Below are 27,211 nucleotides of genomic sequence, written 5' to 3'. Positions count from 1 at the left end.
TGGTGTCATTTGAACAATAAAAAGTGAGAAATCATCATTCTGTAAAGTTTAAATCCTAAGGTTGAAATATTTAGGAAGATCTTATTGCATCTTGAGAATACTGTTTCCAAACACTCAGTAGTTTGCTGTTTTTCCCACAGGCCTTTGTCCACACTAGCTAACTTTGTTTTTAATATTCAACAAAAAGATGAACTGAGATACAGTTTACCAGCAATATTTCAAATCAACCTCATTGTACAGATCTATAGCAAAAACAATAATAATTCAACTCACAGAAAACAGGAACATCTCAGGTTCTGAATATTGAGATTCCCTGAATATAAGAACAGTAGGCAAATAGTTGAGGACAAAAGAGAAAAATTATTTAAAATATTTTTAAAAGTATTAAAAATATTAAAAAAGTAATAAAAGTATTCCATATTTTTTTGTTTCTTTGTCACATGATGGTGCATGGCCTTCATATCAGAAGGATGCATAAAGTAATGTTACAAGCCAATGTTAGCAACATTCTGCACTTTACAAGTGTGTGGAGTTAACAAAAAATTTCTGCAGAAATTCCATGCTGAAAAAAAAAAAAAACATTTGAAAACAAACAGGTAAATTTCCAAACAGCATCTGCTTTTTGTGTTTTCCACGTGATGCCTTTTAAATAGAATTCCTCGTAGATAGCTATGTAAACTTTGACACACTCAACAACGATGGAAGTGATCTCCTCCACTTGGAATGTAAAATCTTTCTTGTATTTTGATATTTTGAACTCAGAAGTCTTCTAATTAAAAATACCAGTAGGGTGTGCAAATTTCATTTTAACCTCGTAAAATGAAACCAGTACATGTTGAATAAAATCTAAAGACGGATTTTGCCATGAAATATCCTCTGCTGGTATCCACTGAATGAAAATTATTTCCTTATAACCCTAGCCACATCTAAACCACTGCCTAAAGAGTAAGCTTTGTGTTTTTAAGTGGAATAGATAATGTGAGCTTCGAAAGCATGTAAGAGTGACAGTCCCTTGAAGGGAAAGCAAATTTATACAAAACTGAGCTGGAAAAGGGAGGAAAAAAAAAACCAATAAAACCAATGTATGCTCAAGCAGGGTTTAGCTAACAACCTTGCTTTCTTGCAATGAGAGGTGTGGGAGAGAACTGCTGTGTATTAATCTTCTGTCAATTCTCCCTTTCTTCCTCATGAAAGTTTCAGTCGGTCCACATCCCTTCATTCATCCCTCAGTGTCATTTCTTCGAGATTCATTCACGCAGGTAAAGGCTACTTTAAAAAAAGTAATAAAAAAAATCTCCCCCAAGTATACTCCAAAAATAAAAATACCTAAGTTATCATCATAATTCTATTTATATTCTGAAAATAGCTGTATTTTAAGAATTTGTCAAAATTCAGTTTAGCTCATGTTTCAGTTGCACCCTCATAGCCTTTCCAACTGTTTACTGCTATCACTTCTCAGTTGTGGCTCATTTAACCCAGAAGTTCTCTTTCTAGCACTGCAGCCCCTTGATTGAAAACAACTTTAAGGACAATAATGAAAAAAACAACTGAAGGAAAAAACCTGTTTTCTACATATTTTTATTCTTCAGTCATCCTACAATTTCTGAAGTCACTGTGAGTTTAATGATCATTATAAGTAAAAACTTCTGCCCTTATTCTACTTGCTCAAACAGTAAAAACATAAGATGCTATACCAATCCACAGGTCAGAAATACTTGAACTAGCGAGAGGAAATACAAACACTACACTTCCTGAGATGTGACTAATAATCTAAAAATATAACAACAGTTCAATACTACACGCTTGTGAGTTTACTGACTCACTGAATCACAGACTCATTGAATCACAGCCTATTTAAGGCTGAAAGACAACTCTGGAGGTTATCTAGTCCAACATCTCAAGATCGGTCCCATTAGATCAGGTTCCTCAGGATACAGAACAGCTGAGACCCATGCTTCTATGAGGACTGAGGATTCCACAAACTCTAAGCAGTCTTTCTCAGACCTAGATCATCCTCACAGTTCAGTTACATAAAAGGGAAAAAGTACTTAAATTTTTCATATTCCAGTTGGAATGGTTGCCTCTTATATTTTTATTGTGCACCTATAAGCAACTTTCTTTGTATCCTGTTCTTGCTACAGAAAGACAATTAAACCTTCCCGCACAATTTTGACTCTGGACACATTCCAATACATCAACACCTTACTTGAACTAGTAAGAACCAGACAAAGTACTCAGATGCAGACTTAGGAGAAGAGAACAATTTCCTTCATATGCTGGCTGCTTGTCTTCCAGTGAGACAAAAGAAAACAGTGCAGACTCAACTGCAGCTTGATATCCATCAGGACCCTGAAGTTCTTTTCTGAAAAGCTCCTACCTAATTAAACCCCAGCCATGGGTTTATTGCTTTCTAAACTATTGTTCTGAGTGTTAAAGGCATTCCATTGCCTAGGACATAACAAAGACACTAAGCAGTACTACTAAAACTAACGCCTAATGGATGCCTCTGGTAGACAAGTGCCACTTAAAAGTAATGCTGCTGATCATAACCCTATTGAGTCCCACAGCTCAGCCAATTTTCCACCAACCTTACAGTTCACTTACCTGTTCACATATTATGGAACTTGATGCAGTCTCCCCCTGTATGCTTGTAACAAAGGTCTTGCTAAACAAGAAGGAAGACTTGCTCCATAGCCTTCATAGAGACTGAAGTTAAGCAGACTAGTCTTTAGTTTCCCACACCTTCCTTCTCACCACTCTTCAAGCATTATGTTTACTTTCTGAGAATCATCAGCAGCATTCCCCCCCCAGCCACCACAATCTAGCAACAATGACAACAAACAGCCTCACAAAGACAAGAGATAGTTGCCTCAGCACCCTCAGATCCATCACATATTTGATCCCATGGACAGATGCATACCCAGCTTGCTTCTAAGGCATTCCCTAACTCCATCTTCCTATGATATCAAAAGTACCCCGTTGCCATAGACTCTCTACATAGACTGTGGGTCTTGAGGCCTTGCAAATAACAGCAACAGCAAAAAAGGCCTTTACATATGTATCACCAGGTCTTCAGCCCCAGGTGGTCCACATCTTCCTTTGCCTCTTCTAGCCTCTTCTAATATCCTTCAGAATCCTTGTTAATTTCAACATCAGCTGAACTTTGATTTTCACATCTTCACCCCACCCCATACATTTGTACAATGTTTCTGCATTCCTTCCAGTAGACCACTTTCTTCTCACCTTTTGTTTAACTGTTACAGATAACTCATTTCGCGTTTCCAAGTACCAGCTATGGAATTCACTCTCAACTCAGAGGTTTTCATACAGTCATGGGTGCATCTTGAAATACAAAGAAAGCCCCCTGAAGTTTCTTAACTTTACTTTAGAAAGGTTGTGGTATTGTCCCATTTATATCTGAAGACACCAAAAAAGGGAGCCTGATCTTCCATCGTAGAAAGAAAATTTTACTGCTTGTCTCTCCTTAATTGTTCTTCAATTAATCAGCTGATGAAGACAAAACTCAAGCTCCACCTACCCTCATTCATAAGTAACTTCCTTTAAAGACTCAAGCAGAACTAAAATGGAAGAATGATCTCTGTATGGGAACTGCTGAACCATGGCTTGAACTTCTGATTGATAACTGAGGCGAGCAATGAGTCAGCCACGGGAACACAGGTGAAGGCAATTCACCTGTGTTGCCAGAAGGGGTGGAGACTGGACCCATTTAAGAGCTGACTACCAGCGGGGATGGATCTTTTCTGGAGTTTCATAAGCAAGCACAAGATATGGGTAAGCATCTTACCTGTTCTCTTTTTGTTATTATAACCTGCTTTACCTAACTCTCTTGTTTATGTCATGATTATAACATCTTAATATTCATTAATTATACACTTGGTGAGCCAGGCAGGCAAAAAATACTAAAACTTACATCGTGCCCTTTCTTTGGAATTTCTATAAATGGGTCAGGGGGAAGAATACTACCCCCCTAGATAAAATAATTCCAGGGCAGATCACGGGATTTGTGGCATCTCCCTATTATGAATTAGCAGTTATCATTGAAAAATGGGGTCCCCTACCTGTTATGGAAAGTATCTCCCCACATCGCATGGCAGGTTACTTTCAGGGACTTAGCAAAGACACGTGGTTAGACATATGGAATACAGTCAAACACAGGACTATATGTGTCTACCATGTTTCTGGTCATCAGCCTCTACAGTCATCGGGAAATGATGGAGCCGACACGCTGGCCTGAGTTTGATGGATTGAGAATTCACCATCTGAGAACATCACCCATTGGTTACATCAGAAGCTACAGCATGTGGGACAAAAGACAATGTGGATAGCCGCTAAAGCATGGGGGCTGCCCATACAGCTACCTGACATCATCCAGGCATGCCAGAATTGCAACGCTTGCTCTAAGATGAGACTGAGATCGATGCCTGAAATGACAGCCCATCTTGCTAGAGGACACAATCCTCTCCAGCGATGGCAGGTTGATTATATTGGGTCCCTTCCTTGGTCTGAGGGGGCAAGATATGCCCTGATCTGCATTGACACTGCAAGTGGGCTACTGCAGGCCTATCCAGTACCAAAAGCAAACCAGGCACTCACTAAACTGATGTCTGCCTACGGGACACCTCAAGGCCCTAAGAGCGACCAAGGGACTCATTTTACTGGTGCAACAATACAGCACTGGGCAGAAGAAAATAACATCGAATGCAGATTCCACCTGCCATGTAATCCAACCGAGGCAGGACTCATTGAATGTTACAACGGTATTCTTAAGGCTGCCCTGAAGACAGACTCCCCAGTCCCTGCAGGAGTGGACAAAAAGACTGTATGAAACCTTGCAGGACCTGAATGAAAGGCCCTGAGACAGCAGACCCGGTGCCCTGTGAATGCTGCAGACAACATGGGCCACCCCACTTAGGATCCAAATTATAGGCACTGATTATCAGGTAAGACCCCAGATTGGTAATGAAAATAACCTTCTGCTCCTTGCCCCTGAGAATTTAGATCCAGGCCCCCGTAGAAGAAAATGGCTTTGGAAAGTGCAGGTAGGACCGAAGTGGTGTGGGCTACTTGCACCTTGGGGGAGGTTATTGGAGGTGGGAGGCTCAGTAGTCCCCAGTAATAGGTATATGGCCTACTGATATTGTGGTCAACACTCCAATCTTCATTGCTAAAGGGACCCCCATTGTGTCCCTGTAGCAGATCAGGGCACCTCCTTTGGTGCCTGATATAGTTATGCAGCCACAGACATCTGGCCAGAAGGTGTGGTATAGGCAGCTGGGACATGCCCCTGTACAAGCCGAAGTGTTGACTCAAGATAGAAATACGGCCTGTGTCTTGCCCTGGAGGGCAGACCTTCCCCTCCTGGTACCCCTGAAACGTCTGTATTACTACCCGTGAGTCTTTGAGCCTTCAGGATCACCGGAAGGAACAAAATGCCATCAAAGTGTTCCAGTGTTACTGTCAGATCACATGCAACACCTGGTGATGGTCTACATGGGACTGATGGAACATAGGATGGACCTGCACCTCACAACCGCATGCTTCCAGTAACACCATTGAGCACTGGCCTATAAAAGAATATTAATGTTCACCCATCATCACTTGTCTTGAATTGTACCAACATGCATCGCAATGGAAATTGTATAAGCATCATGATATAGCAGATCCCTGTATTAGGAAAAGCTCACCCTTTAATCAACCTGATCATTGGTTCACATTGTGAAGGGGTAGAGTGTATGGGAACTGCTGAATCATGGCCTGAACCTCTGATTGATCACCTGAGGCAAGCAATGAGTCAGCTACAGGAGCACAGGTGAAGGCAATTCACCTGTGTTGCCAGAAGGGGTGGAGCCTGGCTCCACCTCTCCTAGACCCATTTAAGAGCTGACTTCCAGTGGGGAAGGATCTCTTCTGGAGATTCACTCTGCTGGAGTTTCATAAGCAAACCCAGGATACAGGTAAGCATCCTATCTATTCTCTTTTTGTTATGATAACCCACTTCGCCTAATTCTTGTTTATTTCATAATTTTAACATCTTAATATTCATTGATTATACAAGTTCTAAAAAATACAAAAGTTTTTGTTTATTTTCAGCAGCATAAAAATAGCTTAGATGTACTCTAAAAACTCAAGTGCTACTATCTTAGTTTTCTCTCTACTGAAACATTCCTGGGGTTCATATACAGAAAGATCAGATTCCTCATGTGACCTCTTGGAGAAAGCTTTTATCTTCTTTAATCAGCCACTAGAGGTGGTCCATTTTCCATTTTCTAACTCTAGGTTTTACCTAATGACTGCCAATGAAGTGATTCACATTCTGCTGACATTAAAGTTGGATTTGTAGACAGTACTTTGTTCCAAAATACTTATTGCTGTAAAATGTGTTCATTGACATCATTATAAAACACCAGATCTTAACAAGAGCTCACTATATAACACTCTTCACCTAGTCTGCGCTTTATGTCTTCAGTACAGTATTCATAACATTCCAGTCTTTGGAGATGGTACTGCGGTTCAACAGTTTCTTCCCCTTAGAGAACAGTCCTGGGGGCAAGTAACAGCACTGACTTGGTAGAAGTTTTCATTCCTTTCATGATGTATAGGGTCATGAATTAATTGAGGTTGAAAGGGACCTCTAGTATAAGCTCATTCAGCTAAGATCTACAAGAACTTTCACAGGTCCTTTGAGACTGCCGATGGATGCACTCTTAAAATTAATTCACTTACCTAGAGCTATTGACACCCCCTCCAGGAAAAACTTGCTCCTAGTTTTCAAGTATTAAAATGACTTCCTGCCTCAAAACACCTTCAATTAGTACTGACAACAAATTAGTCTCTTACCTGGAGCTTCTCTGGAGATTTTTGTCATGGTAACTGAAATGAAGTACTTGCCTGAAGCAGTTTCTGCTGGCCAGAGAAGTTACCCATCTGCATCTACTACTGAAACAGGCTTTGTTTTAAATTGCTACCAATGCAGTGTACTCACATCAACCTTCCTAATCAAGCCTGAAGCTAACAGAAACAACAATTTAGTACAAACAAGCCACTATTTTCACAGATCTGGAAATTTTTAATTTATTAGGAACAAGAAAAGAGGTCAAATAACCGCCACATAACAAGCCAAAAAGGAGCATTATTTAAACTTTTACATATTTTTTCCTGTAAAAGGAAGAAAAAAAAAAATCACATACAACAATTCAAGGATTGCAAAACTAAGAACTGGTTGGATGAGACAAAAAGATCAAGTCAACACATCCTCAACTTGATGTATTCAAAAACCATCCAGCAAACAACAGAAGAAACCTAAAGAAGTATTAGTTTTCTCTATATATTCTATTCAACAAGAATATTATGCTGTATTTTTATTAAAAAATAAACCCTCTTGTTTCCAGTCAATATTCACCTTAAGAATGGAAGCAGAAATGCAAATATGGAAAACATTTAAGCAACTGATAACTCAAAGGTTGGGTCAAGTTCAAAGAGGGAAAGGGAAGGAAAGTTTGCAAGTTTTGTAACTTGCAAGTTGTTTATGATTTTGGAACAGATTTCTTCAGATAAAAAATAAGAGCAGTATATTTCTGCCAAGGCTAAGAAATCAACTTGGTAACTGCAAGTAGGTAGTTTCCCATGGCAACTGAACAATTTTGTGCAAGATCCTGGTTTTCATTAAGATGTACTGTATTTTCGAAAATTACTTATTTTCAGTCCACTAAATAAATGAATGTAACCCTACCTCATTTAATCTGCAGTAGAAAGACTGCTGCTGCTGAGTGGTGAAGCAAATGCTGTTTGTTACAAAAGTTGTCCAGCTGCGGTTTGAGCAGACCACAGTTGTCTGTGGATAACTGAACAGAGGCAAGTGACCTACATTTATTTTGTGGGATAGTGGCTTCCACTCAGAGAATTTAAGATCTAGAAGTTCTTACCTCTTCAAGTTAACAGATGCTGACAATGGAACTTCTAGAATACACAAAGTTAAGTCTCTGTGGAAGATGCTCAGACATCAGCAGCCAGCTAAGTTTCCACTGTTGCTCTGAATTCACATCTAGTCTTTTCAATTAGCTTCGCCTGCAACATCCATCTGAGATTCACTATTTAAAAAGCTGAAAACAGGCAAAGAATTTCAGCACATTTCCTCTAGAAGACTCACTAGTTTATCCTGAAAGACACCTGTTCTGATCATACCATGAGTTTTCTCCAGTACACATTTTCCTGCAAGTACAACCAGAGCAGACAGATGAAGAACCAAATGTTTAAAAATAGATACTATTTTCTCACTGATGTATATAATCCTCTGCTTTACAGAAGCCTCAATCGATGGTAACACAAGTTAAGAAAATGAACTATGAACCTGATGTTCTTGCTTATTTTAATATGGTATTTTAAATATACTGAAAAGCTTTTATAGGCATCCTTACACTTATTTTTGATAAAGCCAACAAAAAGGTATTTAAATAGCCTTCTTTTCAGGATTTGTTAGTGGTAAACAAGTTTCTAGCTTATCCACTGTACAGTGGATGCAGTCTGAAGTCCTTTGTCTCAGTCAAAAGAATATGATTCTAGAAACAAATTGACTTACTGAGCCATCTGTGTTTCAGTTGTTTTATCAGCGTTATTAAGAGACAGAAACCTGATATAGTTTTGTAGAGCAAAAAAAAAACAAATGTTTTCTAGCAAGACTTTCTAGAAACTTGTGCTACAATCCTAGCTTTGAATATGTATGAATTATTTGCATTACTGAAAGTAGTTACTCTCCCCCAGACTCTTAACTATTTAAGATTTCAGCGATAAACAGTGGAAACTACTCACTTTGCATTAGTAAGCAATGAGAAAACAATGTAGTGGCCGGTTTTGCATCTTCTCATGAATCATTTTTAAAAAGCTTCACCCAAAAAAGCACTCAACTTTTACTTAGGGAACAGCTCTGACTAATGGCAGCAACTAGTTTTGTCAGAATAAGCTGCTTCAGACGGAGATATTATTACTCCTAACAGAAGAGCTCGAGCCCTCTGATCATCTCAGAGGGCCACACAAGTAGAGGGGGACAATCACCTCCCTCTCCCTGCTGGCCACAAGAACTACTTAAAGTCAGTGAATGTTGGCATGCTAAACACCAAGATCATGAACTTGAACTGTCAGCAATCAGATACTCCTAAGTCTTTTTGACCTGAAAAAAGTTTAGAATTTGGAAATTAAAATGTTTGCTTTAGTTACAGCATCAATGTTTGTCTGTCAGGCTTGATTTTGAACATAGGAGCACAACCAAAAATTAAACTGTTTAATTAATTCTTAAGGAACCATAACCAGAATATAAGACTACATGTCTTAATCTGACAAAAAAACTAATATTCACTCTAAAAAGATATGTTAATTACCATATCCACTGAGCATGCTGCAGTGTCCATTTTCACAGACAACACAGAGATGGCCTTAAAAGGATTTTTTTTCCTCCAGAAGTGATTGGCTAGAGTCTATGCTTTAACATTGCTACATTTTGATCTGATTTAGAGGATTTACCACTTCAAGGGTGTATCAAGCAGAAAAATACTCCAGGCCTCAGGGGGTGCCAGATGACTGCTGAACAGCAGACAAGAACAACACATGAAACAAAGTTATTCACTACTGTACTATCAGCAGATTGACAAAGAATAACACCAAATCAGACCAGTCTCCTACAAAATACCCGTTTATGTACTTTAACACAAATTCACACTTAATACATGAGATCATTTTGCCATGGAATTCTGGAAACAGATTTGGATGGAAAAAATACACTGTTACATGTTGCATCTCCTTCCTTCCACACTTGTGTTATGGTAATATAATAAGTCAGGGATAAAAACATGTAGGGGTTTAACTGGAGGATTTGGGCAGTTTCCATTGTTAGACCATTGCTTAGGAAGTTAAGCAGATGAACAAAGACTAAGTACCCAATCTCCATTTACTTGCTAGCTCTGAATGAAAATATTTTCAGTTATTGTAAGAGCACCAATGTCAACATCTGTATTAAAATTCTCAGTGCATACTGTCCAAAGAATGCACAGGAAATGACTATTTTCCTTCTAGGAGAACAGGCCAGCTACTGAATTTCAGTTTCCACCGATGTCACCTTTGTATTTGTATTATGTGGTCTAAAAATTATTACAACCAAAAAAAAAATCATGATAATTTATGTGCGTTCTGAAAGTTGAAGTTGCACTCCACCATAAAGATGGCAGGATAAATGGGAAAATGAGCAAACCTTTCAGAATTTACTGCTATAATTTAAAAAGATACTGAATTCAGGCTTTATAACTGGTATCAGGCATTAAAAGCATGACTTCCCTCTCCAGCATCTAAACAAGGAACACATTCAAGGCAAAACACAATGTTCTATCAATCCTTAAAACAATCAAATTTGACTTCTGAATAAGTTTTCAGATTAGAAGGCATTTTTCTCTGTAACTTGAGTTTACATTTTGATTACACAGAAAGGTATAAAAACAAGATATCAGCTGTATTAATGACTTCTAGAAGCTCCAAGCCTTATGTAGACTTTTGTTGACATTCTGAAGCAACTGACAAAAATCATGAAAAAAAACAACAACAGATACCTTGGAAATAAAACACTTGACTACAAAAATCCAAGAAATGCATTAAGATTCATAGAATGGCCTTCCAAACCAATGTGCAGTATTTAGTTTTATAGCAACATTTCCATTAAAGCATACTAATATTGACATTGCACTCTTCTAATTTAGATGAGCCACCTACAAAACTTAAGCTACACTTTAGCCAAGCAGAAGAAATATTATTACTGAAGGTTTTAAGAAGTTAGGAACCTAAGAAATAAAGATACTCCCGAACATACTACATGACTAAGAAGGACCCTGCAAAGTTCTTTAACAGGGTATGCTCAAAGAGAAATGTAGATCTCACTTCACAGGAAATAACTTTCTTTGCCTGTTCCCCCTCTTTTTTTAGTTTTTAAATAGAAGGACTTGAAACTCCCTCCTCCCAACTCCACTACCTGAATTAAGAACTGTAAGTACAGAATACTTTTTTTTTTTTAAACAGATACTGCCTACAGGATTTATATTCATAGAATCATTAGCAAATCCGTTTAGAATAGATACGCTGATGATAACTGTTCTATAGACATCTGTCTTTTGTCTTAAATGGTCTTCCAGCTCATCTCTCCTCTTTTACACTGATCACTAATTTATAGACCATAAGCATGTTAAAAAGAAAGTAAAAACAAAGTAAAATGACCGATTTTTGAGTAAAGTCATTCAACTATAGCTATCAAGACTATTTTAGTTCATAGGGAACTTTAAGCACACAATTCTGTTTCATAAACTGCCTCCATAATTAGAAACATATTAGAATATTCTTTGAGCTTTGGCTGGGAGTATGACAGGCAAATCTCCAGAATACCTTTCTACTGATGTTCTGTTCAGCTTATTAGCCTCTGCGTGCAATTACTCTACTTGATTTTCAAAGTGTAGCTGAAGGCTAAATAAAATGATTTCACCATTTCCCTTTCGGCCTGTAGCCACTGAAAAAGGCAGCAAATGTATATATAAGCAAAGAGAAAAGTCTAGACAATACCGTAATTCTTACTGCAGAAAGAAAGCTACAAAAATCTTTTCTTCAAAGAAATGCAATGATTCTTGGTGTGCTACGTACCTTCACCAAACTTCAGAATTACACTGCACACAAAACACTAATAGAAAAACATTAAGAGCATAAAAGCAGCTGAAGTGCCAAATAGCTCTAAAATTCAAGTCCCCACTATGCTTTAAAGCCATGTTCATATGTACATGTATTATGATACTGAATTTACAAGATCGCATTTCTTTTCTCTCCCTGCTCTACTTATCAGGATTTCAATCGTTTTCAGGACAACACCAAGTTATTATATCATTTCTTTTTTAAAAAAGAAATCCAACAAGAATTCACACAATTTGCTTCCAGTCAAAATTAAGACAAGTACTGCATCTTAGTCAACAGGGCTCATTTATACTGATTACTTCTCTAGGCAGAGCTACAGACCTCCACTGAATGAGAGAGCACTGCACATACTGGTCTCTTAAACACTGTAAGGAAACCAATACTTCCCCTCCCCCTCTGGCATATGACTGAAGAATTCACCATTGGTGGTCACAAACAATGTAGGCTTCAGCATTAGCCTGCAATAAAAAGAAGAGAGCATTCCAGCATCCAATAACATATCAGCCATGATAACCTGTACCTGCCCCTCCTCACAACAAGCTAAAGCAGAAAAACATCCACCAGTTTAAAACTGCCAAAACTGCAACTTCTAAGAAAAACAACTGTTGTGCAACAGACTGCTCAATTATCCTAGTGGTTGGCAACCCTGCACATAGCAGGGGCATTGAAACTAGATGATCATTGTGGTCCTTTTCAATCCAGGCCATTCTATGATTCTATGATTATTGGCACTTAATTCCACTTAATGCTTTTGTCTTCGTAACAGCGTTGTTTGAGTAGGAGATCTTCCCATTCAAATAACAACTAATCCTTTTCATAGAGAAGTATAGGTATGTAAAAAAGCAATATCCCAGCAATATCCCATCATAAGGAAGAAAAATTAACAACTTACACAAACCTTGAGTTTTGAAAGTGTGCAAAGTAGGTAAAAGCAGTAACTTTGTTCACATTTTCATCTGGATGCTTCACCAGAAGCTCGTATTAGCATAAACATAAAACCAGAAAAAATATTAAGAACAGAGGGACATACAAGAAAATGAATATGTGACTGAAGTAATAAAATATGATGCATCCCCAGGCTTTCTTTATTTTTTCTCTACCTCCTCTTCTGACCTTTCAGATGCATCTTTACAACGCCTTTTATTCTCATAAAAATTACAGGACTTGTGAAGCCTGTATTTCCGAGTGCACTACATTCTCCTTAAGCATGAGTAAGTTATCTGACCTTCATGTTGTAATTCCATACTTGTGCATTTTGATAGTGCTACAAGACCTACTCATTCAGTATTTTTACTTATGTAGCCTGCATGACTCACCAATTCCACAATATCCAGACAATATTCACAACTAACACAACTTGCCACCAATGACTCCAGATGCAGACCACTGTGGAACTTTGCATTTCAAAGAAGCTTAGCTCATCTTCCATTTGCATTCCTGTTGAAATCAACAGTAACTATCTGAATCAAAACATTAGAGCTTATATAAAAAAAACACACAGATTTAATAAAGAAAAAAAGGATACAAGAAAGAAAACTGGGTATAGAATGAGGAAGGCTGGGAAAAAAAAAGAGCTAAAGGTACTAAAAGTATTTTCCCCACACCTAGAGTTTTCTGACAGTTACTCGTAACATGTTCCTAATTTATAGCTTTATAGCTAGTGACATATAAACTAAAGACTCAGACAAAACAGGATTTATCCACAGCAGGAATAGTTTTTTTTCTTCTCATTTATGGAATTGAATATAGTAGCAAAGCTTTCAGCAACAAAAATTCAAATTAATTCACTGTTATTCAAAACTGGTTTTGATCACACTTTTTTTTTTTTTGCAAACAGCAATTACATGCATTCAAACAGCAATTAGGTACATCAGTATAACAATAGCCTAAAGAGAAATAAGGGAGAATTTAATTTGGGCAGGAAATTGATACATCCAAGGATTCTGGGATGCCCATCCAGTCAGCAAGCCATGAATTCCACTGCAGTATCAGGCTTACAGTTTAACAGACTCTTATTTTTCCCAGGCTGATCCATTCTATGTTAAGTCAGGGTGACTTTCCTGACATTTATCCTATTTTTTTCCCCCCTTTTACTGTTGTCTTAACTGATAAGATTCAGTGGAGGCAGTACATATGGCTTTGGAAAAAAATAAATCACTGTTATGCTTCACATACCTCACTGCAAGTTTTTCAGGATTCCATTTACTACGTACAAACAGTAAAAGTCAACATATACCCTCAAGCAATTAAGAACTAGACAATTTAGAATTGACTAGTTCGATCACAGTTTGCAACCCAAGGCCACTACACAGTTGCAAACAGGCCCTCTTTTGCATCACATGAGTTAGTTACCCCATAAACCAATAATACACAGGCAAAGAGCTTGTGCGTCTTCGGACTCTTTTCAAATCACATTGGGGAAACTAATCAGCCACGCTAAAGGGGTGTTTTTCATTGACCCTGTATCTTACTAAACCAGACTTGCTGTGTAGTTGAGAAAAATATTCTTGTACATTCTCAGTGTTTTAGTTAAGAACAACTCTCATGAACATATAACTTGTTAACAGCCTCTCTCTTTCGGCCCTTCGCAGGCATTCACTAGCAAGCAACTGTACTGTTCCACAGAAGAAATATTTCTATTAACACAAATTGACAGAACAAACTGAATATAATTTTCAGGTTAGTGTAATTAAGCAGTAAAACTATCTTAAGCAACCACATTCTAACACACTTGAGTAACTACAAGAAAAATAACAGGACGCCTAGAATAGTCTACATGCAGAAAAACCCCACGTAGCGCAAGTAATAGCAGAACACTGGGGAACCACAACACAGAGCAGCTCCACTAGAGATACCCTCAGACCAGCAGCTCCAGTGTTACTCCAAATGAGTCCCTGCAAATCTGCCTGGTTCCTTTACATCACACTGTAATCCAGCAAGCTTTCAAGACCCCATCACTTAAAAGCAAGGTAACCACTTCCATACAAGAGGCAAACCAGGTATCAATACAGGCACAGTAACAAAGTGAACTTCAGCATACACCATGCTGAGCTAAGGTAGATTTCAGTATATTCAGAACGTAATTAACTTCCAACTCATACATTCCACCTGCATACAATAACCTTTCATTTAGTCTGTTGCTCTAGAAGAAATTATTTCAATGGATACTCAAAAGAAAAGAAGCTACTCTCAAAAAAAGTTAGTTATTTCTCCTTGCTCTCCTAGGCATATTTAAGTCTCTTCTTTTTTGCCCTTCCACAACAGATTTGAACACTCACTCTTCTCACTGCTGTCCTTTCCACAAAAAACTATTTCTAAATCACGCTTATTGCTTTAGTCTCTCCAATTAGTTTTGCAGTAGCAAACTTCATTTCTCAAGTCACATCCATACAAATATTATATCCTAAAGTGCAAGACCTCATATAGTATCACAGTTTTGTGAAGGACATTGCTCCATTTTCCACCTGAATTATTGAAGGTCCATCGAGCTTTTTGGTTTTCTTTTCTTTCTTCTTTTCTTCAGAAAGTTAAAATGAAGACCTCCCCTGCCCCCAACAGGAATGCCCAGTAAGCAAGCACAGCATGTATGTTTTTCTAAACGATAACACTTCTGGCCTACCATCAATTCAACTTTCCATTCCACTGAGCAGTAAGAATACAGTACTTTCAGTTTGGTAGACTGCTCTATCTTCTTATAGTATTAGCTTAGTTGATATACCAGATACATCTGTAAGCAGTGCTACTATTAAGAAGCAACAATGTAGGGGATTAGAACAGCTCATGAAGTGAGGAATTCTCAGTTAAGCCACTGAAGACTGAATTACTCCAGGAAAACACTTACTGTAGCCTCTTTCTTACAAAATCAGGTTTATCTTGCCAAAATCTTTGTTCCCTAGTGACTGAACAGAAGAAATTGTGCTTAGCTGCTAACTGGAAAACTTGCACGTTGATACAGAAGTCATGTTAAACAGTTATATAACTTGTCATTCCACAGAGGAAAGGAGGATAAAGAAAGGGAAAAGCACAAATGCCACTCATGTTAAGAAGTTCTGTGGGCTTAATATAGCCTGCCCTTCTTCTAACTAGTGCTTTTTAAGCACCCCACTTCCTCCCTTGAGGGAAGCAAATTTCTCTAATCTGCGTGGGTACTCCTCATCCATTTGAGTGCACGTTTGATTCATCTGTTCCTATGAAAGCTTCTGCTTTCTTGTGGAATTTTAAACATTTGAGTGGATGTATGTGGGAAGAGCACAGAATTCCTTCAATCCCAACCCTGCAAAGATACTTCTGAAGGCAACATATGCTGGCTATATTAAAAAAGAAGATATCAAAGAAAGCAAACACTAAAAGCTACTTTTTAATCTAGCCATAGTAAAAATAGATGACACCATGCTTAACACACTAATTGCAGTATATCTGTAGAAATTAACATTTACCACAAAGAATTTACAAGGCTACAAGTTTAGAAATGTAGAGACTAATGAGATGTTTCTTACTGAAAAGAAAGAAGCCTTTCAGGATTATTCAAACGATACAAATAGTTTTTCACGTTTGTATCAAGTAGAAGCCAGCTGTGTCTTCCAAAAGCACAGATTGACACACTTTTGCAAAGCAACAAAGCAATATTACGTGGCAACTGCCTGTTTCATTGCCACCCCTCAGAACTTCTGTTTTTAAAGAAGATGTCGTTTCTAACGACAGAATCTTGAAAAGAATATTTAAAAGAATACAAGATTTCCTTACACAGAATAAAACACAAATTGAGACTCTTCCTTCTGCCTCTGTACCCGTCACTCGTCTGCTAAACTGGCAGAAACTTTCTCTACGTAAAGAGGAGAAAACACAGCCATTGAAAATAAAGGTTTTCACATTATACATCACGTTTCACCTAATGTTTGAATCATAGTCTGACAGTCATTGGGCTATCTTCTTTGTATCTTCTAAACTAATTTTAGGTGAAATAGAAGATGCTGATGATTCCGAAGACAATATTATCCATAGGTTAAAGAACACAAGTGAAAAAAAGGCCTTAATTCATTACCAAGGGTTGAACTCTTGCAGTCTGATTGATGACAACCATTCATGCTTTTGTTTTTAAAACACTCAGGTCATTTGGTTAACATGTCAGGATTTAACACTCATATTACACAAAATCAAAGATGAAGAACTTCATGATGTAATTGGCAACAAAGCCACAAGATCGCAAGCTGTTGTGTCAATTCAAGTAATGAGAAAATAAAACTAAAACAAGGACTATAGGAAAGAAAAAGAAAGAAGTTGGAAATTAAAAATTCCCAAAAAATGGATAAGAAAGTTAGAATTTCAGGAAGATGCAAACTAAGATACGTAAGATTGCTTTTCACATTACATGGAGAGGAAATTCCTACCAGTAAAAACTTTGTAACTCAATAAAATTCCAGAACATTAAATCATACTTAAGATGGTCACGCATAAGGTAGTCAAAAGAGAACGTGGAAAATGGAGAAAGTATTGTTCTGAAAACTGTAGATATCAAGTCATATTTGTCCTCACATAATTCATCAATTTAGGAACTAAGAGGTGAAATACTAATTGAGGCTTTCCCTACAGTCAGAGAACTCTGGAGTTTTCTTGTCCTTCCTCAACATATGTTTCCTTCTGTCCAGTAAAATGTAAGCTCAGCCTTGCACACTTTGCCTCCTCCTCTTTCATTTAGTTTCACAAAACCCACTAATACCTTTGGAAACCCTTGTTCCTGTAAAACTTATCAGAAACCTACCGAAAGAGACTAACAAAGCGTTAGTAAGGAAGAGGTCAGCCAAAACTTGCTCTTATAAGCTTTGTTTCCTCAGGAAACCAGACTAAAAGTTTACTAGCCCATCTGTCAAACAAACATAACAGACTGAAAGAAAACATTTTACTTCTTGCTTTACTGGCAAATAAGATGCTTAGCAGATAAAGATAAAAAAAAGCCCTATTTGCAAGTGGGGTTGAACAAGATTAGATCACAAATTCCCAAGGTTTATTCATGTTTTACATTAGAAACCATTCTAAAACAAAATCTTTCAAGAACTGTAGGCTTCTTTTATTATAGTAAAGTAACCTTAAACAGTATCTCTCTTTTTAAGGCTTCTACCCCATTTGAGCATGTCAAAGATGAACCTTCAGCCTCTTCATTACAGCATCCACCAGGATGGCTCAAGCAGTAGCAGAATGAACTAAGTATTTGACTTTGCACTGAAGCAGATGAAAAGTGATGAAAGAAATCCATTTGCTATACCCTATCTTTCGGGAAGGGTGAGAATATTAAAAATAATAATCTTTTTAACTAGTACTGCAGTAGTCTTGTAGATACAACCTGCCTCAAGATGGCTACTGGAAAACTTTTTGTCTCAATAACAGACACAGAGGGATCCATTAAACACTAATGTGCAGCGATTTCTGTAGACCTATATGTAATTCTTGTAAAAGCTGTAGCAGGAACAGAAGGCTCCAGCTGAAACACTGTCGAGGCAGTCAGAGAGAGGAAAACAAGGAAGCGTCAATGTTTGCATAGACACAGTTACATACAAGACTATTAACAAATAGCTGAAGTGGAATAATATTATTCCTTGTTATTACCTCTAGGACTTTGTGGACAGAGGAGAGCATGTGAGCATACAGCTACTTTGATGCAAAGTCCAATTGCTTAGCTGAAATTGTGAGAGAGGACTATTCAAGCTAAGCTGCTGGACTTTGTACTAAAGCAGCTGGAAGTACTTGTACACATTTCTTTCTGCCAAGAGTGCTACAAGTTTGGGTAACTCTGGACGAAACTTGACAAGTGGAGCAGGAAGAACTTAAGTCATCAGAAGGTATGTCAGCATGCATCAAGTTGCCAAAGACAGTCATTAAGTTTTTCAGAGATCTAAACAATTACAGTTAAATTACGTAATTTATGTAAATTACGTAAATGAAATTATGCCAAAGAGCTTTGTGAACGTCTGCTATGATGTAACAGCTTCTAGACAGTATTTCCTGCGTGCTAAAGGCTCTCCAAAGCCCTGTCTTGCCTTTTTATATAGAGACTTTTCCCACAAAACTCACTGACAACTGAAGGCAAACAAGGACAGAATCCAGCTTCTAAATAACGTGTCAGTAGATCTTTTTTTCAGCCATTACATATGTGTCAACTGTTCCTGTAGCACTTGCTCTAACTGGATCTCAAGCCACTTGACAGAAGGTTAATAAACTAAGCCTTAGCACACCTGGTAGCTTAGCATCACCCTATTAGGGATGAGCCCTGAGGCACAGAGAGGGTAACCAAACCGAGGCCGCACATATGCATACACACGAAACCAGCAAGGCAGGACCGGGACACGGGCTGCGGAGCCAGGCAGCCACACGCAGCGGGCTGGCGGGGCCGGAGGGCAACAGGGCGGCGGAGCGACAAGGAGGAAGCCCAGGAAGCAGAGGGCCGCCGGGGGGGAGGGGAAGCACGTCCCGCTGCCCGGGCTTCGGCACAGCGCTGAGCTCCCGCACCACCCGTGCCCAGACGGGCGGCGGCTCCTGGTCGCCCTTCGCCCAGCGAGCCGCCCTCCGCCGGCCCCGGTGCCCCCAGCACATCCCTCCCTCCTCAGCGCCGCCTCGCCCGGCCCCGGCCTCCTAACCTTGGCCACGTAGTCCTTCACCTCATCCAAGTCCCCATTTTTGAGGGCCCACATGAATTCCTTGTCGGACATCGTGGCCGCCGAGCGGAGAGGCGGGCGGGTGAGGTGACGAAGGGCCGGCAGCGCCTCCAGGGAGCGAGGGCGGCGGGACAGGAGCCCCTCCCGTGGCGGGCGGGCTGGGCGGGGCAGCGGTCGGGACGGTTGGGGCCCGGTACAGCGGGAGCGGGGCAGCCCGAGAGAAGAAGCCTAAACTGGAGAGAAAAGCGGTTTACTGGCGCGAGGAACTTCCGCTTCCGGTTTCCATTCAGCCCCCTGCGGTCCCCTACCCACTCTGCCGGCACACCCACGCGACGAGTGCGGGGGGGGGGGTCGCGGGGCGCATGCGCCGCCGGCTGGCTGCCTCCGAGTGCGCTTTGCGCATGCGCCCGACTTGAGCATCCTTCTGTTCCCGGAGAGACTGGGATGGAGGGGGGAGGGGGAGAAGAGGTGCCGCGCATGCGCCCTTAGCTCTCGCGGCCTCTCCCAGCCGTAGGCCCCGCCTCTAGCGACCCGGTGGTTGCTATGGCAACGGGGCTGTCTCGCCGGGCTGCCCGTGGGCAGGAGGTCGGCCGCGGGATGAGCCTCGTGATAGCCCGACACGGGCGACGCTGTGCTTTCATCCCGCTGTGCCAGAGCTGCCCGAGGCGCTGCACGTTTGGGTGTTCTCTCTGAGGAAAGGCCTATCTGTCCTACAACACCCGGGGCGCTGAGCACGTTGTGAATAACGATCATTATACTGAGAAACACGAGCGGCTAGGCATAAAAGGAAGTATGTGATCATTAATGAATAGGCTGGCACTTGGCGGTTGCATCTGCTTATTCATACCGCATGTTTTGCGTATGGAGAACACGGCCTGTTATGTGAATCATACCTGATTGCCAACGGGCAGCTGCTCTTCCTAACCACCAAGCATCTTCCCTGGAATGCCCCTGGAGCTGCTGTGACTGCGCCCAGTCTGGCAAGATGCTGAGAAAGTACAACACTGCTTAAACATTCAGAGAGTTATAGTATGGCTTAGGCTGAAAAGGACTTCAAAGCCCACCCAGTTTCAACCCCCAGCCATAGGCAGGGCTGCCACCCAGCAGCTCAGGCTGCCCAGGGCCTCCCATCCAACCTGGCCTTGTTTCCAGAGATGAGGCACCCGCAGCTTCTCTGGGCAGCCTGTGCCAGGGTCTCATGGCCCTCTGAGTAAAGAATTTCTTTCTAACATCTAACACAAATCTCTTGTCTTTCACTTTTCCCCTTGTCCTATCACTATTAGACAACGTAAAAAGTAATTATGGTATTGTTAATAACAAAGAAAGGATGTTCTTTGGCCAAAGAAAATTTGTGTTTCTGTCAGGGAGTGAAGATTGCCATGTGATGTTTCTGTGTTTTCATTGCATTTCTGACTGTAGAAATGTTGAACATGTAGGGGTTTGCAGACTTTTGATAGGAATTAAACCGTATTTATATGAAATAGACAGAATATTACTCACAAGGAGATAAAAATCGATACCTTTTTAAGTCAAGGCACTTATTGATTTCACTTATAAATTGAAAAGTTTTGGAGCATGTATGATTTTGTCTGTGTTCCTTCTACTAATGTCATTAAAGTGAGGTGAACTTGGGCCACTTGTCCCAGGTTACAGAGGTAGGATGAGAGATAATGGCCTTAAGTTGCGTCAGGGGAGATTCAGCTTGCGTGTTAGGAAGAATTTATTTCTCACAAAGGGTGATGAGGTATTGGAATAGTCTGCCAATAAGGTGGTGGAATCACCATCCCTAGAGATTTTCAAGAAAAGGGTAAATGTTGCACTGAGGGACATAGTTTAGTGGGCTTGATGGTGGTGGGTTGATGGTTGGACTGGGTAGATATTCTTAGTTGTCTTTTCCAACCTTAATGATTCTATGATTTTAAACTTCTGAAAAACAAACTGTTAAATGTGATTGTATTGTTTTGTAAATACTCTTAGTTTATGTATAAAAATGTTCAGTGCTTAATTTTCAATCTGCAGAAATGGTAAGTAGCTTTGATTATGTAAATAAGATGCAAAATTCAGTTTCTTCCTTAATTAGGAAGTCCAGGTAGTCCTGAGTTAATAAATCTGGTGAAAACATATGTTAAATTCTGCATACTTATTTAGGCATTTTAATATGCATCAAGGAGCCATGTTCTGACCACATTGTTTGTAAATGTTGCTGGACTTTCAGATTACCATGTTTGTATACAAACAAATCTGAATCCAATCTCTCAATTTTACCAACAATTTTTTCTTATTCATTCTGCGTCACTGAAACAGAAAAGGTTTCACACTTCCCTCTTTATCTAATGGTCCTCTTACCAAAAGTACATGGTTTACTCAGACATTACTCCCTTTATACCTGATACATGTCTTTTCTAGAGGCATACTCATAGGTGAGCTTTAGGCCCCAATTCTGAATGGCTTTCTAGTTGTGCGGTATGTACCTTAAAAGCTGTATGTGTTGAATTAGTTCTCATTAATTTCCTTGTATCTTTTTCAAGTTTACTTCTAACTATAGAAGCTTGTGTCCATGGAAGAATTTTGTTTCTCATGCATCTTAATTGGCAAAAAAGTGAGAGAAATGCACATTTAGCACAGGAATTTCTTAAACACAAACATTTTTCTTCTGAAATAACTGTAAATTTACAGATATTTGGAAACAAATGCAGATAAATATACAGTTTGTGAGATTTGGGCTTGATTAGAAGCCTGAAACTAGCAATTGTTTAAACTAGGAGCTTTACACTTCCAACAGCTTACTTTGTCTTTCTTGTAAGCAGTAGTAGAATCAGTTTCTTTGTGGAATGGATCTCCTCTTTCTGCAGTATTTAACTGTACTAGCCAAAGTCCTCTGCGAGGACTATGTTCACTGTGGAGAATTAGTTCATTGCTGAGACGGTCATAATTATTAGTCATAGAGTTTATGTTGGCTTCCTGGATATAAGCCTTCACCTGGTGAAGTTCCATACACTTCAAAATAGTATTTTTAGTTTTAGCAGCAGAAGTTTCAATGCAACATGCAAGTCATGCTCCAAAGTTATATTATGTAGGTAAATACATATTAAATATAAACTTAATATGTAATTTCATAGAGATACAATACAAATGTATTACAAGCAAGAACAAATATTTTCCCAGTCAGCATAACTTTGTGTTTTCACTCTGAATGCCTGCTTTGAAGACTTAAAACTTTTTATTCATTCTATATTTTACATCCTAAATTCAAGAACCACAAGATGTAATGCCTCATCATTTGAGTGGCTGGAGGAGACAAGAAGTGAGAATGAGTTAAGATGTAGGAGGACTGCTAGATCAATGGACTAGAAACTATGCTTCCTCTGGCCCAGTTATTCCTAGTGAGATGAAATTAATCTCTGCTTTCACTTACATGTTAGGACCTGTTTTGAAGGCCTACATAACTAATGGAGTGTCTCCTAAATTAATCCTGCTCTGCTGACCAGAGTGAATCTCACTTACTGAATATGGTATCATTTATTTTGATGTATCTTCATATATTTTCACATATGCTTTTGTATATAAATGTAGTTTTACACGTAACTGTTTCAACATGCACATTGTAATTAATTGTTATAAGCTGTATTCAGTTATACAATGGTGTTATTATGTATTGCATGTGATTGCATAAATCATAAATGCAGTGAGACAAGACAGTGAATTTAACAGTCCAAATGAAAAACAGAACAACACAGAAACCCAAGCAGGAGACTTTAATTCATGCTGCTCCTCTTACAGGCTTTTTGTAAAATCCATATTTGATGCCGCAGTTGCCATATTACTTTTCAGTAATACCAAACAGTTCATATGCAACAGCTGTTAGTTTAGTAACTATACTCAAACAGTAACATAAAATATCATCATGAAGGGATCATTCTGTTGAGGAAAAGATAATAAAGCTAACAAAAAATAGTAGACTGAATAAAGTTATGAAACTGACCCAGGAGATCTAAGAATGACAGATGAATATTGGATAATTGATCTGTTTTTTGCTTATTAGTTTTCCATACTTATATTATTTGATGAACATTGTTAGACATTGAGAAGAATAGATAATATCTTCCCCTTAATTTTTCAATCTAGAAGTAGTTTTACTTACATCTCAGCCAACAAGGCTTGGATTTTGGACTACGCATCTTAAATCATATTATACAGCATGTGAAAGACAAGAAGCTCCTCTCTCCCTGAGTTCTCTCTTTAGTCACATGAATCTCTAGTGAAATAGTTTAGTGTTTGCTGATGCTACTGCACATAAATTTATTCCTGACCTTTTCAAATTCTGTGTAAATGTTTGAAACATAAATATAAGGCTAGGTTTTGCTTAGCTAATAAGTGAGATGAGGTATCTGAAGGAAAAGGGGGTAAAAAGGAAAGGGAATTTTTTTTTGTTTTGTTGTTTTTTTTTTCCTTCAAGATATCAAACAAGATTTCAGCTAGGGAAAACCAGCAACTGTTGACTGTATTTGTTGTGGTACTTGAAATAGCACTAAAAGCAGATGAAGACATATAGCTCTAGTTCTTTGGCACTTGTTCATGGCAGGACCTTTGAAACAAATATAGTAACTTGAGTGTCAGTCTTTGATAGTGAGGAAGGCAGCTTTCTGTGGGAATTAATCTTCCCATAGAGTGGACTGCCTTTGCCTTGAACACTATTTAGTAAACACGATCTAGCACTCAGTTTTGCTAAGCAAGGGGCTGACTGAAAACTGAAACAAGGAGTTGACAAGTACTCTCAGCAGAATTAGCAGGTGAATAATGTTTGGAGGTTTGACCTATAAACAGACAGTGTGGGCTAATTTATTAACATAGTATAAAAATATCCTTTTGGCTGTAGGCCTCTTCTTTTTCAGCATCATTTGTAGACGCCAGTGAATTTTTATAATTTTCTTTATTTCACACTTAAGTACTTTAACTTCTCATCCTGTATTTAAAAGACTGTAAGTCATTATTTATGTTCCCTTGAACGGAAAGAACTAACATCTTTGTGAAGATCTCTCACCCATGATAAGACATCTTTCTTCTGTAACTTGATTTCTCATTTCAAGGGCAGTTCACAAGAAATGGAGTACAAGAAATTATCTCTTGTTAATCTCAGTTATTTCTTTAAATTTGAATCAGATAATTATAGAAAAATGTATTGTTAAAAGGAACCTCTGAAGGTATCTAACACCACCCTTACTCAAAGAAGAGCTGACCTAAATGAGGTATTTTCAGGTTTTGACTAGTCAAGTTCTGAACATCTCAAAGCATGGAGAAACCACAACTTTCCTTGTTCCTTGGCAACTTGTTCCAGTGTTTAGTTGCTTACACACACACACACACACACACACACACACACACACACACACACACACACACAGTTGCTTACACACACACACACACACACACACACACACACACACACACACACACACACACACACACACACACACCCCTTTCCTTCTATCTAATCAGAATTTCCCTGTAGCAACTTTATCTTTGTTACCACTTTTTCTATACCTCTTCAGGAAGAGTCTGGCTCTGGTTTCTCTTTACATGCTTATGAGGTGATTGAAGACAACATTAAGATCCAGATCTGTTCCAGATTCTTCTTTCTTCCACATCTTGCCATATTGGCTTGTTCAGCAAGCCAGTTTCTTACAGCTTTCTGTCACTGTCACGTGCTTTAGTTGGCTTGTTGTCTTGGTCATCTTCCAACGGACTCATTCCAGTATGTCAACGTTTTCTTTATACTGGGGAGCCCAAAGCTGGAAGCAGTACAGTGATGACTAAAAAGAAACAATCAGACATTACTGATTCCTTTGCAGGCTGAAATCACCTTCAGGTAAACAGCTGTAGTGAAGGGTTAAACAACAGCTAGCATGGGTGAAAACAGTCCCTGTTCCAAAGAAAGGGACTGTGCTGGATAGTTGAGAATCACTAGCAAGAGAACTTAGCCCAGTGCTTTGCTGATTCTGCAAGAGTCTGAATAGATTGCAGTTTGCTTTTTCACAATAGTATGGGCCGTGCAGTGCTGACAAAGGTGAAATCTTTTGCTAGTAAGCAAATGAGAGTTGGCCGCATTAGAGACTGATGCTAACAAAGAGGAAACATTAGCAACATTTTTACAGTACAGTTAAAGCAATAAACAAGTGCCTATTAAAAGTGATACCAATGTGATTTTCCAGTTAAATGAAAACAAGTGATTATTGAACTTGTTCAGCTGCATTAAGACAATTCTGTACTGTAATACTGTATGTAAAATTCTAGAATTTTAGGAAAAAAAAATTAGAAAATAGAGATTGCCCAGTAGACATAGAAAAATTCCAGACAGGAAAATTCTGCATTTTGGAGCAAAGACATTCATTTAGGGAAACAAACAAACAAAAAAAAAAAAAAAAAGAAAAAAAAAGAAAAAAAGAAAAAAGAAAAGGCATCTAGCCATGCATTTTTTGCCCTAATTCAGATCTGAATGTGAGTTACAGTTTGAAAGTGTAAGTTGGTATAACTTATATATTGGTGAATGAATGGCTATTGTAGCTGTTGGGTAATACCAGGAGTAGAACAAAGAAAGTGTTAAACAGTTTTAAGATAACACCATTTGTTCCATAAGCATCAGAGGATAATACAAAGATCTTCAACATAATATAATAAAAACACATAGGTATTGCATTTTTCACTAATGACATTTAACAGGAAAACACTGTTATCCATACTATCATTTTCAATGCCTTCATTTTTTCCATCATTAGTCTAATGGTTTTCTATGATTGTAAAGAGCTCTGAAAATCTTAGATGAAGAATGCTGTATCAGTGAAAAATACTATTAACGTATCACAGTTGTTTATTTTTCTGACAGTTGTACTGTATGATAGGCAGGTGTGAAGAGGTGAAGAGTCAGTTGTGATTGCTACTTGGTGTTGGAGAAAAACTTAAAAAAAAAAAAAAAGAATGCTTTGTTGAAAGGTGAATTTCTTCCCCAGAACATATATATTTATGTCCTGATTTTTCAGACACCTGTATGCTTTGGACAGGTGTTCAGTTTTATCCAACAACTTTTCCCTTAGTTTTAAAGAACAGCTTTAAAAAAAAGTTGCTTTCATTCTTGATTTATATAATTTCGTTCTCTATTTTTCATTTTTGCTTGTCTGTTTTGCTATTTAATGCATGAATTATACTTTCATGTAAACAGAGGCAAAAGTGTGGTAATACTCTTAATTGTGATCTCTTTATGTAACAATTTGGGTAAGATTTCCATGTTTTGTAAAAGGCTATAACAGCTTCCTTGAGTGGGTGTACATCTCTTCTTGTTGCATGGATTATGAAACATTCTGCTCTCAGTTTGTTGAGGATCTCTAGTACACCACAGTCTGATTCAGTGTTTTATTGCCCCTTCCATCCTCCTCAGGTACAGTTTTCTTGTATTCTTCATGGTCCTAGCAGAGCACTGGAAAAATAAACAAGCTCCTAATTTTAATCAGCTTGAATGGATAACTTTTGCTTTAATGGTGCAGAATGCCCTTTCAAATCTTTAACATTATTGACATGTTATTCCAACATGGCATGTGGGAATGGTGCAAGAGCTTTGCAGTAGTCCAGAGAGGCCAGCTAAGCATTGCTCAGTGCACTCTGTCAGATTGCTCATGTTCTGTATAAGTCAAAGTCCAGAAACATACTTGCTAGTATTTATGACGGTAGGCACAGTGTACAGCCATCACTAGTGCTGACAGACTGTAACTCTTCCATTGTCCATACACTGTTTACTCAGGTTTGTAACAGCACAAAAATGTATGCATTGCTCTTTCTCATCTTAG

At 38.8% G+C, this 27,211-nt stretch overlaps 1 protein-coding gene across 1 annotated transcript in view; it reads right to left on the bottom strand.

The window, feature by feature from the left end:
• Positions 1-19,685, bottom strand: part of MTPN (myotrophin) — a 40,282-nt gene extending 20,597 nt beyond the window's left edge. Inside the window, exon 1 of the mRNA XM_031589812.2 lies at positions 19,359-19,685. Coding sequence (XP_031445672.1) covers positions 19,359-19,430 — 72 coding nt within the window. The 5' untranslated portion in view covers positions 19,431-19,685. The remainder of the gene's footprint in view (positions 1-19,358) is intronic.
• Positions 19,686-27,211: the final 7,526 nt, after the last annotated feature.

This window comes from Phasianus colchicus, chromosome 1, assembly GCF_987193195.1.
Source record: "Phasianus colchicus chromosome 1, bPhaCol1.hap1.1, whole genome shotgun sequence".
Taxonomy (NCBI): domain Eukaryota; kingdom Metazoa; phylum Chordata; class Aves; order Galliformes; family Phasianidae; genus Phasianus; species Phasianus colchicus.
Note: the sequence above shows the minus strand (reverse complement) of the source record. Positions and strands in the feature narration are given on the sequence as shown.